The sequence below is a fragment of the Anguilla anguilla genome, chromosome 18, assembly GCF_013347855.1.
Source record: "Anguilla anguilla isolate fAngAng1 chromosome 18, fAngAng1.pri, whole genome shotgun sequence".
Taxonomy (NCBI): Eukaryota; Metazoa; Chordata; class Actinopteri; order Anguilliformes; family Anguillidae; genus Anguilla; species Anguilla anguilla.
This window is the reverse complement of record NC_049218.1, coordinates 17,102,032-17,118,474: the sequence shown is the minus strand read 5'-3', so window position 1 is coordinate 17,118,474 and position 16,443 is coordinate 17,102,032. Positions and strand designations below refer to the sequence as shown.

The window sequence follows — 16,443 nt, the reverse complement described above, 5'->3', positions numbered from 1 at the left end:
GTGCAACACCAGCCACGGAACTGCAATTATATGCATGGGCAACGGCCATCAGCAACCGCAATCCTATTTCAAGCAAGGACCATAGTAATCAGCGACGGCAATGTTATTATCAACACAGCCTCTAGGGATCAGCCACGGCGACATTATAATGTGCACCTGTGCATACGTACAATGACTTGTGATCCACTTCAGACCTGTGCGCGTAATGAGCTGTTTTTCCTCCATTGCTGAGAAGCAGCGAGTGCCCAATGCCCACAGCCTGGACAGGAAGGCAGCACATCACACAACCCTGAAGCCCCAGAGTAATTTCAGCTGGCTGAGGACCAAGCCCAAACCAAACCAAACGAACGAGGGCTCTGGGAGGCAGTGTTTGGATGAAGACTGGCGGGAATGCGGGACAGAACAAGCCAGGGGCCCCGAGAGTTAATCAGGACTAGAAAGTGCTGAAAGAGTGGGATTTCAGGGCTCCTCTGGGTGGGGGCAGACAGGGGGGAAAGACCGATGGCAGAGGAATATTACACCCTGGCCTGGAACATGCTCCATCATCGCACTTGAATATTTTTTTATGATCCCCCCCCACCCCCTTGATTCAGGAACGCGTAGACAAGTATAAGCTCTCCGCTGAAGTGAACGTCAGCCCCAGCAACCAGCCACAAGGGCTCAAGTGGACAAACATGCCGTGTGCAGCTTAACAGAGACTGGCTGTGGAACAGGGGCAGCAGACAAACTAAAGTTCTTTTTTTTTTTGTGTGTTGCGCGGGGGACCAGTATGAGAGACTCAGGCAGAAGAAACCATAGTCTTCCACAATGCCACGGTCACTGAAAACAAAGCTGGGAAAAAGAAAAGAAAAAAAAAGAAATGCTTCCCCATTCCCATCTCAATGGCAGCTGTCACCAGGATTAAACATGTCTCCTTTCCACTCTAGTGTGAAGAAGACATGCACAAGATCCAACCACACACCACTCTGCCTGATCACTGTGTCTCCGTGAACACAAGAGAAGAAAATCTAATGTTACAGCTGCAGACCACCAGCAAGACTGCATATGACACGCCATTTCATTATACGAGAGAGAGAGCGAGAGAGAGAGAGAGGGGGAGAGAGAGAGAGAGAGAGAGAGGGAGAGGGAGAGGGAGAGAGAGAGAGAGACAGCAAGAGAGAGAGAGAGAACAAAGAGCAGTAGAATTCATGAGCCAGGCAACAGTGAGTTTTTGTTCGGTGCAGTTGGTTTTTAGGTAATAAATGTGCCTCTTACTGAGCGAAGCTATCAAGCTCGACACCATTTTAAAAATGCTTTGAACGCACAGAAAGCACGGCTTCCTGTCCTTGGCGAGCCTGGGCCTTTTCTGTCGGCGTAAACGGCCCTATTCATCTGGAGTCTAAGCATGCATTCAATCTGCGCTTCCACCGACAGCGGCTTACGCCCGGAGGAGGCTGAATCACATTCACACTGATATCGCCACTGTAATTGCACGGCTATTCAATTGATTTTTGTTTATTTATTGCGATGCATGCCTACTGCGGGGTGCGCCTGATCACTTCAAAGCGCTGTATTAAAATGACTGGCAGTTCATAAGTACAACGCCGCGCCTCTCAGGTTGTAATATCAATTATTAATGCCGGAGAGAAAACAAAATAACAAAAAGGAACTGTTTTGCGCACGTGTGGTTCATAATTCAGGTTTTGAGGCTCCCTTCCTTCCCGACGGTGTGAATAATGGGGTGGGGAAGCAATAATGAAGACCTCTGGCCTTCGCGCCGAGAGAGAGCAGACGGAGCTGTTGGAGAGAAAGCAGAGTGGATGGCAGACATGTTGGATCCCAAAGGAAATAAAGCAGAAAGCAGAGCTGAGAGAAAGAGAAAGACAGAGGGAGAGAAATAGAGAGGGAGAGAGAGAGAGAGAGAGAGAGAGACACACAGAGATGGATAGAGAAACGGAGAGAGAGCGATACTTTATAGCTGTTCTGCCAGGATGAGAAGGAGAAGACGATGGTCATGTAAAGAAATGGAACACGTTCAGAATAGAATGATCCGGCATTTTGGCGGAGAAATCCAGTGTGCCCCCAACCTCCCCGCCCCCCGATCTCTAAGTCCTCCCCGAAACAATGGAGTCTGAGCGCAATTGGCCTCTCCCTGATGTCAAGCCCCAGAGCAGAGATCTCTATTACAGGGAAGTGCAGCGGAGGCCTGGGTGTGCTCGTATCATTTCCTATAATGGAAGCTTTCCGCTGTCAGGCTCTGATGTATGGGGCAATGGCAGCATCGCAGGAGCGACTGGGGCGTGAGTCCGCAGGATGCAGAGACCATCAGCCGAAATCCGGCTCCTCGCCTCCATTAACGTCCCGGGACGGAATCCAGGAGCGGAGAAATAGGACCCCTAAAAAGCGCTGGTCTCTACCAACAAAGTTCTCATGTTAAATAAATATTCTCACTATTCTCAGAAATCCAAAATTCATACATTCTGGAGGGATAGCAAGTTGGTAGGAATGATAGAGTGATAGAGAGGGAGAGGGAGAGAGAGAGAGAGAGCAAGAGAGAGAGAGAGAGAGAGAGAGAGAGAGATACTGGCGTGTACCTAAAAAAAACATTTAAAGCAAGGGCATCAGTGTTGCGCCTGTGTGTGCTCACCTAGGTGTCCAATAAAATTCCAGTGATATCACAGTTGCTCTGCTCTCTCTGACTGCAGCTCTGCTCTCTCTGACTGCAGATCTGCTCTCTCTTCGCTGGCTGCAGCTCTGCTCTCCCTGGCTGTAGCTCTGCTCTCTCTTCGCTGGCTGCAGCTCTGCTCTCCCTGGCTGCAGCTCTGCTCTCTCTGACTGCAGCTCTGCTCTCTGACTGCAGCCCTGCTCTCTCTGACTGCAGCTCTGCTCTCCCTGGCTGCACCTCTGCTCTCTCTGACTGCAGCTCTGCTCTCTCTGACTGCAGCTCTGCTCTCCCTGGCTGCAGCTCTGCTCTCTCTGATTGCAACTCTGCTCTCTCTGACTGCAGCTCTGCTCTCCCTGGCCACAGCTCTGCTCTCTCTGACTGCAGCTCTGCTCTGCTCTCTGACTGCAGCTCTGCTCTCCCTGGCTGCAGCTCTGCTCTCTCTGACTGCAGCTCTGCTCTCTGACTGCAGCTCCGCTCTCTCTGACTGCAGCTCTGCTCTCCCTGGCTGCAGCTCTGCTCTCTCTGATTGCAGCTCTGCTCTCTCTGACTGCAGCTCTGCTCTCCCTGGCCGCAGATCTGCTCTCTCTTCCCTGGCTGCAGCTCTGCGCTCTCTGACTGCAGCTCTGCTCTCTCTGACTGCAGCTCTGCTCTCCCTGGCGGCAGATCTGCTCTCTCTTCCCTGGCTGCAGCTCTGCTCTCTCTTCCCTGGCTGCAGCTCTGCTCTCTCTTCCCTGGCTGCAGCTCTGCTCTCTTTTCCCTGGTTGTGGGGAGTCAGATGTGGGGAAGCCACCTGAGTGAAGTCCCAGAGGCACTGCAAGACAACCTGGGGCAGGCCAGAGCCAGGGCCTGATTAATTACAGCTCCTGCTAAAAAAGCAGCCAGGCTCTATAGCAGGACAAGCCAAACCCACTCACACCACACGCGCACGGGCGTGCGGGTACACACACCTCCGGAGCCGAGGGGGGGCGCAGACACCGAGCCCCGCTCTCAGGTCATACAAAACAACACATCCAGCTCTGAGCTCACAGCCCTGATGTCACAGACTGACAAAAAGTGTTGTACAGTAATCTAAAATAAAGTGGTCATGTTCACGACTTTGTGGCAAATCCTTTGCAGCAGCTCCTATCTTTCTCCAACCTTTCCTCTTTCTATGACTTTGGTATAGGTTAATAGTTGTTTCATCTGTCATCTTTTAAATGTACTTTGTAGCAAATGCTAACCTTGGCTGTTCTGTTCTTGAGGCTTACCAATGGTTCACATCTTGTGGTGAACCCCTCTGAGGTCTCTTCTTTAAAGTAGTCTTTGACACATTGACACAATACATCCTAGAGAGTGTTCCTGATGTGTTTCACAGTTCACAATTGAAAGTTTTTTTCGGTCATCCACTACAGTGTTATTCCGCGGTCTACCAGGGTTATTTGCTATTGCTGTTTGCTATCATTCCTGCTTCCTAACAAAGTATCAAACACTTGATTTTGACACACTCAATGTTTTGGCCATGTCATTGACCAATTTATTTCTGATTTTTCAGCCTCATGATGGCCGGCTTTACTTGCATTGACACTTATATGGTCTTGATGCCGAGTAGACAACAAACCGCTGATGCAAATGCCACATCTAGAATTAACTCTGGACCTTTCGTTTGCTTTCTTGCACATGAACTAATGATGCAATAACACACAGCTGGCCAAACAGCTGAGCAGCCAACTGTCCAAATACTTTTGGTGCCCTAAAATGGGGGAACTATGTATAAAAAGGGCTGTATAACCAGGGCTGTAATTCCTATAAGATTCTCATATACCAAATATTTAAGTAAATACTCTCAAATTAAAGTTGACAGTCTGCACTTTAACCTCACATTCATCTTTTCATGAACTTTATTTTACACTCAATTCCCCCACCCTCCTGCCATTTCAAACACTTAAAATCCATTATCGCAGTCAGAGAAATCGCCTACATTTCCTACAATTTCTCACCCCTGGAGCCACAAACACAAGTCACTCTTTTCAGCTGCGTCACCTGGACTCCACAGTAACTTTGCATTGCTTATTATCTCAGCGAGGGAAAAATGACCATGCTTCTTCTGCCAATAACAGCAGCATGTTTAAAATAAGAAGTTTCTGTGGATACAGCACACGCGCACAAATGCCCTGACTCCACAGCCTGGTTACAGGTCCTACGAGTAGCCCACCGTACTGCACTCACGGCCCCTGTGCTTGACTCATTTCAGCCAGGCTCGGAGATTTGGGTGCTTGTAAACGCATCCTACATTACTCACAGTGGCCCCTTTAAGATGACTGTGAAATGCGAAAGATGAATGTTCCAGAGATGCGGGATCTGTCGCTGTTCTGGACGGTCCTAAAGCGGGAGTGAATTTAAAAAACAAGGCCTCAAGCCTTTCATGTCAAACGCAGGGAAGGGACTCAGCGACCATGCTAAATCTTGCCCTGAAGGGGAAAACCCTCAACAACAGCAGGGTGTAAATCGCAATCTGCGGCAAAAAAAAAAAAAACCCTCCACAGCTTCTGGGGCTGTCAGTGTGCTCAGCTCAAACCCTCACACGCGGTGTTGGGCCCCGCTCATTTCCTGCCTGCACTCGGCCGATACGGACAAGCAGTTCCTCACCGCTCCGGGGTGGGCGTGGCCCCAGCGTTCTCCCCCGCATCGGTGACTCTGGATTCCTATTGGCCGGCGGCCAGTGGCCAGTGGCCAGTTTCCTGGATGCAGGAGATTCATCTTTCGTCACACTGCTCTGCTTTCTGAAGACACAACGCAATAATGGGCTGCTCGCTGGTCTCGCTAGCGACCGCCATCGAACCCAAACGTTTAGACGCGTTCTCTTCCATGGCCGCTAAATGCGTTCGGGGCGAATTGTTTCCCAAGGAGGGAGGGCAAAATTACCGCTTGAGGGCAAAATAAACCACCACATCCACCATGGCCTACTACACTATGAGACATACCAATGACTGAATTTCCAAGCCAATGGAATGCTTCCCATTGCATTTTCTTACTTAATAAAAATGCTGATCTGTCTTTAAATATATGACAGAGAAACAGAGACAAACTGAAATGACATTCAGTGATACATGCACATTTACCTTGATATGTGCACCTATTTGCTAACTTTTTTTGATAGAGTATCCCTCACAAGCAGGCCACAAGCCAAGCCCTAATGATGCATAACATTTACAGCAAGTCACAACAGTTATCTGGTGAAACTGCTTGACGGCAATGCTTGCTGAAAATAATAAGTACCCACAAAGTAACCTCCCCTATAAATAACCAATGAACAAGCTCTCACCATTTGTAACACAGTAGACTTCTGAAAGCACAAAACTGCTTCTGAGGAGAAAATGACATACCGATATGCAGGGCACAGTTTACACACATCGGATCTCTGACGTGAGGGAAACAGCAGAGACGGAGTAACTCCTGGAACTGAAAGGTCAGGCTTGCATTATATGAACACGGTATCTCTGTGAGCTTAGGCCTGTGTCACAAAGAGAATCCCCTTCATTATGAACAGTTAACGTATCCCAGCGGTGTTCCCTTGTCATGGCATCAAGTCTTAGGCACCTGCTTTTCAGTTGAACATAATGTATTAATTCAAAGAGAAGCAAAAACCCTGAGAATGGAAGCATACTCACCGGTTTTCCACGAGCACAAAGGATGATGACAATTAGACTTAAAATGTAATCTAATTTCATAACTGCGCTCGATCGCAGCTGAGGGTAAACAGCATTGGGTAGCACCGTTGCTAGGTAATGTCATGGAGACTGCTGATCCAAAGGGGATGGTAGAGGTGGCAAGAGTGTGAGTCTCTTAAACTGGAGCCAATATTATTTCAGCTAATCACATTCATCACAAAACAAGCTCCTCAAAAATGACTACAATTATTATCTGTGTGTGTGTGTGCGTGCACGTGCGTACCTCAGGATTGTTGTGTACATATGTTTTGAGTGTTTGTGCTTGTGCATGCATGTTTTCACGCATATGTTTACATGTGCATGCATGCTCGTGAGTGTGTGTGTGTGCATGTCAGTGTACATGTGAGAGAATTTGGGAGGGTGATGCGATGGCTCTTGTTCATGCTCCGGGTCCTGCCTGTTCTGAAGTGTGCGTTCACCTTGTTCCACCTGTCTACATCTCCCTCTGCTCTATTTATAAAGCTCTGGACTTTTTGATCATTCTTTGTAAGAGATTCGTCAATTATTCACATTCTCTTCTCCATATTGCACATGTTTCCCTTTCTACGCATTAATATTTTATACTCAAAGATTTTTTTCCCCCTGGACATTTTGTGGAGATAAATCAAAGTGACGTTAAGCTTCAGTGAGATGGCCTCATCGTGGAATTAAACTGGAGCACTGGTGCATTATTCTAGTAATACTATTAAAAATATACTGGAAATATTATATAACAGCTAAAGTGAATTAAAAACTTGCTTTCTCAAATTCCAAAAACTCTGCATTTAATATTCCACTTTTCTCATATTTCCACAATTATCGTCTACAAAATGGAGCATAAGCTGTATGTTCCTAAATGAAAATAAATGAGAAATATGAAATACTTCTGTAGGCCAAAACAGTGATTCAATATTTACTATTGCTGATGAGCTATTTTCCTTTTGGTTATTTTATGCTGTAATTAATCCAGGCCTATTCTTTCTTTGTATTATTCATTTCATCACAGCACCTGAAACCACCTCTGAAATTTGCCATGGGAGGATGAGTTCACAGGGGGAGGAACTCACAGGGGGAGGAGCACTAAGTGGGAGGAGCCTGCTGTGGGAGGGGTTTACAGTGGAAGTATCAGGCGGAAAAAGCCAAGCAGGGCCTAAATGGGTGGGGCGAAAGGCAGATTTCAGGAGGCTGTGTCATGTTCCTGTGTCACATTCCAACCTGAGGGGTTGAAGGGATTGAACCCAACACACCTTCACAGCATAGTGGCCATTTTGTGGCAGGATTACACACCAAGGCTTTGCACGAGGTGTCCACAGGGTTCTCTCTGATGGAGCCGATAGGGTGCTCCAAATCCCACGCCAGCCGGGATTAGGAATCCGGTTCCCTCCAGGGGACGGGCCGAGCCCATAAGCCCTGTGTGACAGTGACGGCCGAGCCCAGCGAGCAGCAGAGTCGGTGCGAGTCCGTCCCCTCTGCGAGAACGAGATTTCTGCCGCACGCGGGCCATCTGACGGAAATGAACCCCACGCTGAACACAGACCTGTGACAGTAGGGAGCGGTGACATTTCACCAGCTTTTTAAAAAATGTCTGCCTCTATCTTGACAACACTGAGAGATGCACTGTGAGCGCTCTGGATTCTACAGGGAACTGATGATGTGGCGGGGGGGGGGGGGGGGGGTTGGATCAGCTAGAAAAATAAAATAAAATTCTCGTAGTGCCAGTTGCCTTTCAAACGCATGTGGGTTGCTCATCAGTCTGAGGCCAGCGCTATAGCCTTAAGTCTCCCTCTTACTACTGTTTTAATCAATTTAAAAGCATTGCTGTCTCCATGCAGACTCAGAGAGCAAGAGAGAGAGTAGGAGGAGGAGGAAGAGAGAGGGAGGAGGATGAGAGCGAGGGGGATGAAGGAGGGAGGGAGGGAGGGAGGAGACACTGGGGTAGCCCCTTGGTTGATTAGTAGGACAGCAGTAGGTTCTTAATGGAAGCTGGGCTCCTCCTCCGCAGCGATGGGAGATTAATCCAGATTTAGCTCAGGAAGCAGAGTAATCTGCCTGAGTGTTAGTGAATGATGCACAGTCGCTGTCTGCCACCGACCCAACATCGCACCGTTTGAAGCGCCGCGGCCGTCCCCTTTAAATTGCATTACGACACAGATCCCCACCTCAGCATAAGGCCCCGGCTGCGGCCTGGCGACTGATACCTACGCGCGCACGCTGATCCCTCGCCCGAAAGGCCCCGCGGAGCGCCGCCCCCCGCCGCGCGGCGAGGAGGAACGTCTGAAGAACGCGGAATTACCGTTCCTCTGGAAACCGAAAGGGATTTACGACGGAGACCCATTATTCGGGGGGACGTCACACGAAGCGCTCGGCGCTGCGCGGGTTTATCCTCGGCACTCATTAGCGTCTGCGCGCAGCGCTAGCACGCGCCCGCCAACAATCAAAGGGGAATGAAACCCTAAAGTGCTTTTGCATGAAAACATAAATCAGTATCATGCACTCTGACATGCACAGACCATGATATAAGCCGTGTGTAATTGCCTGCAGTCTAAGAAAAAGGAAACACTAGACACAATGGCAGTCATCAAGGATAAACGACTGTACGAATGTAACACGTTAAAAGACAGAAGAACAACCGCACAGAGGGCTAATTTAAATCCAGATTTTAGCAGAGGAAATGTGTGTCCCATTCCAGTTGGGGCACATTTAAATCTATCAAACAGGATTGTGTTCGCATAAATGCTTTCAGTCATCTACGAAAGCACATGGTGGAGCAGTGGATAGCACCGTTGCCTCACAGCAAGAAGGCTCTGGCCAGGTCCTTTCTGTGAGGAGTTTGCATGCTCTCCCCATGTCTGCATGGGTTCTCTCCAGGGACTCTGGTTTCCCACAGTCCAAAAACATGCACTGATGCGATGGACTGATGACCTGACCAGGGTGTATTCCTGCCTCTCTCCTAATGCACGTTGACAGGCTCCTGACACCCCACTACCCCACCATGCACCACCGCCACCTAGGAATAAGTGGAGATACACACACGCACACACACATTTTTCTTCCAAATATACAATAACCAACCATAGGTAATGTGTTTTGTATCCACCAACTGATGGTTCCAAGTGATGGTTCCAGTTTGCACAGGCAGACAAAAGGTGCAATGATTATGTCTTGGGGTTAGTGCAGGTTGTGTAGAGAGGGGGATTAGCCTATGGCAGCGAGCTTAACTGACATTTTACGGGGGCTATCTATCACACTGTTAATGGATTTTCGGGAGCGTTCGCTTGTAAGGTGACATTCATAAAATGGTTAATTAATAACCAAACACATGATTAATGGATCCTGTAATTTTATCCAGTATAGAACTAATAGACAATGTTCGTTCGTTCGGTGCAATTATTCACCACGACTTTAAATGCTACGCTCACCAATTGTGACCACTTTTGGACAACAAACACAACCGCACAAAACAAATTGAGATGCAGAACGTTAAACAGATGAGAACTCGGCCACCCAGATCATTACAGGCAAAATATATTTGTTTGTGTCACATAATAGAGATAGCCTACATAGCTACATTACATTACTTTTCAATGCATTTATTAGTGTTGTATAACGCATACAAATACATACAAAGCTAAAATCGGCAAGCAAACGTGTTCTGCACTGATGAGTCCGACAGGGATCTCACTTGCTCAAATATGTGCATGGATCATATCGGATATACAACGGGAATAACATTTTTTGACTGACATATCTGATCTAGTGGACAGTTCCAAACGCGTCCTCGCTGATTGGAGCCCTGACACGGCTACAAAGGTGACTGATGGCAGCTAGAAAATCTTCCGGCCAGAAATCAATACTGTGTGAGAATTCCGCGACCAGAACCTCCAGAGTGTCAAACGGATACAATGATAGCAAGGAGTGAAACGCAAACCGTTTTGTTTTTTCTTTTCTTTCAGTTGCTGTTAAACAGAAAACAAAATCTTGTCTTGCGTTGTTTAGTCACTGCTATTGAGCTGATGTCAACATAAGAGTTTGATTCCAATTTGCGTATTAATTTCGATTACAAACGCGACTAATACGTTCCTCCGGAAATCCCACGTTGCTGGTTAGAATAAAGGAGCTCGTTATATAATTTATCTGAAACCGACGCGGTATCGTTATTCCCTGATATTTACAATGGGTCATACATAGGCTACAATTTATTTGTGTGTTTTACAACATTGCCAATATCACACCGATCAACCAGGTGGTATCGACGCTGCTCGACCCAGACTGACAGATCTCCATGTTCTGCTTAGCTCTGGAAAGAGACGCCATGGTTCTTCTACCTCCGGTCCTCCGCCGTTGTCTTCAGATTAATGTTGCGGCGGTAAGCAGCTACCTGCCCTTTTCGCCAGCGAACGTACTGTGCAATCCGTCGCCCCGCAATATACCTGTAATGCGGTGTTCTCATATCTTCATCTATCTTAATGGAATCTTCGCCCCGTCTCGCTGAAATCCCCATTCGCCGACCGCTATGATCTGCTTTCAATAATCTTTATGTCAAAACGGAAAATAGCTTTCCATGTTTTTCTAAGATGTGTTCCAATTGAAGTTTTTTTTTCCCCCCAGTGCGTACTTTTTTCGCATACATTTTAGTAACCACTTTAATTCTGAATGTACATAGCTGGCAATACCCTGCATGAAATGAACTCGAACGTTATCTACAAAATAAGAATATCATACAACGCTGGAACACTGGCACCGTTAATTACAGCGAATGCATGAGCAAAGCCACTGACCAGCCCGATAAAACCACACTAATCGCTGTACTCTGTAATGTTATACGACTGCATGTTTTTTAAACAAAAAATAATAATTCAATCATGGTCTAGTTCTAATGCAGCACCGAGACAGCTCTTAGTACTGAGTTTTACTCCCCCCCTCCCCCCAATGAAATGTCTAAGAGACATTTCCAGTCTACCGAGAACACTAACATGGCACAGAGAACCATATGCCAAGGTGATACAATACACTCATATGGGGAAAAAACATGGCTAAAATAAGTTCCACCTACTTTTCCTCCATAGACATTTGTACACCATTTCACAACATTTTAAATGAACACATCTAATAATATCACATTTTGAAGGCCGCACACCAGAATCATGAGGTTACCATTGGCGCCTGTTCCCCTCCCACTATTGCTTTCATCCAAACGGACAGGTGACTCACCTGTCTTGACCTGGACGTGGGACCGGGTGGGCACGGCCGGCGGCTTGTGGGAGGTGTGCACGTGTGTCCACATTTGCGTAGAGACGTGCAGGACCGTGGGGTTGGACGGCGAGGGAGTGGAGGTGGGCGTCGCCATGGTACTGGTGGTGCTGCCGGAGGCGGTCGGGTGTGGGCCGCGCGGGGCGCTGGCGTGGCGGGTGGTGGTGCTGCGCGGGGTCACCTGGCTGCCGGACGCTCCGGGACCCCCAGCCCGAGTTCCTGCACGAGTCCTGGGCCTCACCGTGGTGGTGCCCCCAGGGGGGACGGCGGAGGCGGTGGTGGTAGTGGTGGTGGTGGTGGAGGTGGAGGTGGAGGTGTCAGGGAGTTTGGGGACGGCACTGGGCTTGGAGAGGAATATGGGGTCCTGCCCGATCCCCTTGGCGTCCACCAGGTCTGTGGGCACGTAGTCCTGCACAGAGCCCACCACAATCCACTTCAGCAGCATCAGGCTGAGCCCCAGGCCGATGAACCCGATCAGGAGGGGGACCACACACAGCCAGGTCTGCTGCCGGGGCCACAGGGTGCACCCCCCGCAGCGCAGGGGCCCCTGCTCCGGGGCCTGCTCCCTGCCCCCCGAGCCACCGCCCGCCTCCGGCTCCTCCACGATCATCGCCCCGGAAACGGCCGCTCCGGAGATCTCGCTCATCCTGCCGGCTCACGAAGGGTTAACCCCGAAACCAGCGACCAGGTGGGCACGGACAACACGGGTCAGAGGGGCGAAACGTAACACCGAGCATCTTTCACACACGCACACAGACACACACGCACACACACCCACACGTACGCACAAGCACGGATACACACGCAGACAAAACGCACGCACACACGACACACACAGGAGCAGCGAGTCAGGCGCCGAATGCAGAGCAGGGAAGGAAGGTGTTCTTCAGTCGTTGTCCCGGAGACCACTCCTGTCCACGTCCGGAGCTAATGTCCAATACGGGTGGAATCCAAGGTGAAACAAAAAAAAAAAAAGAAAGAAAGCACCCTGGGGAGAAATAAAAAAGGGCTGAAAGTATAGACTGAGAAGCGGCGTATGAGAGCAGCAGACGAGCTGTAAATCCGTCTGTGTGAAGCGCTCTGCCGCAGCGTCTGCCCGCCGCCACGGAGCCAATCCAGCCGCCCCTGTACGCTTTCCGCCGTGCTCTTGGTCCCCCCCCCGACTCCGTTACGCAATTTTGCTTCTCCTCAGTATTCCGAGCGGGGCTTTTGGGAAGATGAGACGGCGATCCAGGGACCCTGTCCCCCCCCCTTCCTCCTCGCTCCTGATTCCGGGTTCAATCCGCAAGCACGCTTCCAACCGCTGAGTCAGCTCGTGGCCCCAGAAATGCCCCCCCTCTCAGCGCACGCACACGCACATACGCTCACACACGCTCCGACACGCACCGGTCTGCAGACCCACAGGGGCAGGAAGGCGCAGGTGGGTCCCCCGCGGAGGGATCCGCAGCCTCCCTCAGGATTAGGGGACGAGCAGAAGAGCCACCCTGCTGTAATCCAGCCGAGGAGTGCGATCCAGCACTGCGAGAGCTTTAAAAAAAAAAGACGAGGAACAGCGAAGGAAAACAGAATTTGAGGGAGGGAGGGTGTCGTGATTTGGAAAGGAGGCAGAGGTGGGGGGGGGGGGGGGTGTGATCCCAATCCAGTGCCGGGACAAGTCTCCAGGGGGGTGCCAGCTCACGTCCTGCCGTCTGTCTGTCTTGCCCGATGCCGTCTTCTGCAGTAGAGGGGGGATAAAGCTCTTCTCTCTTTCACCCTCAGTACATTCCAGCACTGCGAGCGAAGGAATAAGGCTGAGAGACGGAGGGAAGGAGGGAGAGCGAGGGGGAAAGCGCCGGTCGTAGCTCCGGTTCGCGGGCGCTCGTGACGGATCTGTCCCCGAGGCGTATCCCAGAATCCCGAGGCTCGGCTCTGAGCGGGGCTCAAATCTCCCGGCTCGTCCCTCCGCTGCTCTCTCAGACGTGCCCTGCCTGCCTGCGATGCTGTAGGCAGCGATACAACATCTGGCCACTCCTGCCGAGAGAGAGAGTGAGAGAGGGACAGAGGATAAGCAAGCAACTGAGAGAGAGAGAGAGAGAGCGAGTGAGCGAGAGAGAGGGACAGAGGATAAGCAAGCAACTGAGAAAGAGAGAGAGAGAGAGAGAGAGAGTGAGCGAGAGAGAGGGACAGAGGATAAGCAAGCAACTGAGAGAGTGAGAGAGAGAGAGAGAGAGAGAGGGGGGCGGGACTGCACCTGCTCCCTCCACCAGTGCAGGGAGTATTCTCCGCCTCCATCAGAGAAAGAGAGGTGGGACAGAATGACAGGGGAGGGGGAGAGAGAGAGAGAGAGAGAGAGAGAGAGAGAGAGAGAGAGAGAGAGAGAGAGAGAGAGAGAGAGTAAGGTAAGGGAGGGAGGGAAAGGAGAGAGGGGGAGGGGGAGAGACACTGATCCTAGCCAAAGCACTGCAGTATCAGCAGCAGCAGGAGAGAGAAGCAAACAGCCTGCATCTCTCCCAGAGCTACAGGCAGAGCCAGAAAACACAAAAATGCCCAACTACTCCCCACCCCACCCCCATCTACTCTGAGAGGAGGGGCACATTTACAGAGCCCCCCCACCCCCCATCCCAAGGCGTTAGGTGGTTTTAGCACACAACGGACCAGGAGAGAGCAAGAAACGGCAAGATCTAAACAAGCTCCGCCCCCACATATTTAAACAGCCAATAGGACCCACCTCAGACAGGCACGGTCTACACCAGGGACACCGACAGAATCCAGCACTCAGGAAGCACTGATACCAGACGCAGGTTCAGTTAAACACAGAGAGCACTGATACCAGACGCATGGTCAGTTAAACACAGAGAGCACTGATACCAGATGCAGGGTCAGTTAAACACAGAGAGCACTGATACCAGACACAGGGTCAGTTAAACACAGAGAGCACTGATACCAGACACAGGGTCAGTTAAACACAGAAAACACTGATACCAGACGCAGGGTCAGTTAAACACAGAGAGCACTGATATCAGACACAGAGTCAGTTAAACACAGTGAGCACTGATACCAGACGCAGGGTCCATCAGAGACATCTCCACTCCTGTCAACAAGTCATTAAAGGGGCTGCTCCAAACAGAGAGCAATGCTACCGCCGAACACAATGGCGCGAGTACAAAAATATTTTTTAAACTAATTTTACTTTTTTATTTTTTTTAAACCTGTGGATTAGTGGACAGAGACCAGGGCACATGTGGTCTTTTGAATCTGGGACAGGTCTAATTTGACAAAGGAACACCCAGTTCTGTGCAATTATTATGTACTTTTAAATTGTCAACAAGTAATACCACTGTTTATTTCAATTGTATATGATTATTTTTTTTACAGGATCGTTGTTCCCTCCCCTTAATTTGTCGCCTCAATGCTGTTCACCAACGTCACTCTGTAAAAACCCCTGATCAGTCTGACAGTCTGCCAAACACACCCTGACGCCACTACGGTCTCTGCACAAAAGGCATTCCCAGGATCCCACCAACATCAGCTGCTATCTGTGAAATGCACATGCTCAGGCTCACTCAATCAGCTCATTAAGAGCACATTACTCAAGCTGGCAGCACATCTGCCCACTTCCTGCTTCTTCTGACTGATGCTTTCCAAACATCCATCTCCTCAACTTGGCTCCAATTTTATTTATTTCCTTTTTTTTTTTTTTTGAAAGCACCTCCGTCCGGTGCCCCTGCACGTCTGTAACGGTCTTCTGCACTTCCTGTCTCCGTCCCTCTGCACCCCACAGCTGCGTGGTGACTAGGACATGGTCAGCATCTGCCGCCAGGTTGAGAGGTTGTGAGTAAACTGTCTGTAAAATCTGTAATCTTCCAAAGTCGTACCTGTAATCGATCTGCTTTCCACTTGAGATTACAGCAGGGTTTATCATAATGACCATGCAATGTAGCCGGGCGTGCTACAGCACAACAGTGGCTGGGAACCCCAATGACCTAGGCCACCAATTCAATGACTTACTTCCCTCAGATTCAAAGATCCATAACAACTACACAGTAGGCTATAGCATTAGTGATGCGAACCTGAACAGAAACGTTCTCAATATTGAATAAAAGCTCTGTCATCCGGCAAACAGCCCCAAAACCCCTAAAACAGAAAAGACATCACACTCTGATCCAGAGTCAGTTTCAAATGGTATTTTAAAAAAAAGCTCCCATAATGACTGGTTTAAGGCACAGACATCTGTAAGTCCCACCTCTCCTACAGGCAGAAGCCAATCGGTTAGCTCCATGATGACTGACTATTACAGATTCTACGCACGGACATCTAAAACTCAGCCCGTCTGTTTTCTAATCACTCTTGTTGCTAACCTCATATCGCAAATTAATTTCTGACATAGTGAAGCATATTTGTACCGGTCTGATTTAGGACAATTCAAACTGCCAGTTTACATCAGTATATTAATCAACAAACCCCAGACTTACACACACACCCCCCCCTCCCCATTGACCACTTTAGTGCCTAGTGCACCCCCTACCCCCCACCTACTGTCACCTGCAGGACTAGCATGCCGAACGGAAACTTGCACCAGCCTCACTGCCTGCATGTGCGTGCCTTCGGGCAGAGCTGGATAGAGCTCAGTTTGTTCTCCGGACCGCGGGTATCCCCCAAACAAACGCTAAAAGCGGAATTTTTCACTTGAGCAGAGAAGCAAGCAGTACTCACTAGGAAAAGGTCACATTTAGTCATTTGTCAAAATTTCTGCTTGAAAAAAGAACATTGAGCACACCAATCTTAAAATACATATGTGGTGTCCTCTCAAGCTTTGTGGAGAAAAAAAACGGAACAAGCATGGCAAGGAACATGACAGGATAATGCATAGGAGATGAACCTAAT

General features: G+C 49.4%; 1 protein-coding gene across 2 annotated transcripts in view; it reads right to left on the bottom strand.

The window, feature by feature from the left end:
* The window catches only part of LOC118218058 (pro-neuregulin-3, membrane-bound isoform), a 353,663-nt gene that overhangs the window by 226,983 nt on the left and 110,237 nt on the right, over window positions 1-16,443 (bottom strand). Inside the window, exon 3 of one of the 2 annotated variants that reach the window (XM_035400435.1) lies at window positions 11,542-13,590. In XM_035400435.1, the coding sequence (XP_035256326.1) occupies window positions 11,542-12,226 (685 nt within the window). In that variant the 5' untranslated portion in view covers window positions 12,227-13,590. Of the gene's footprint in view, window positions 1-11,541; window positions 13,716-16,443 lie in introns of those variants that run through there. The other variant, XM_035400436.1, reaches the window with a different exon arrangement.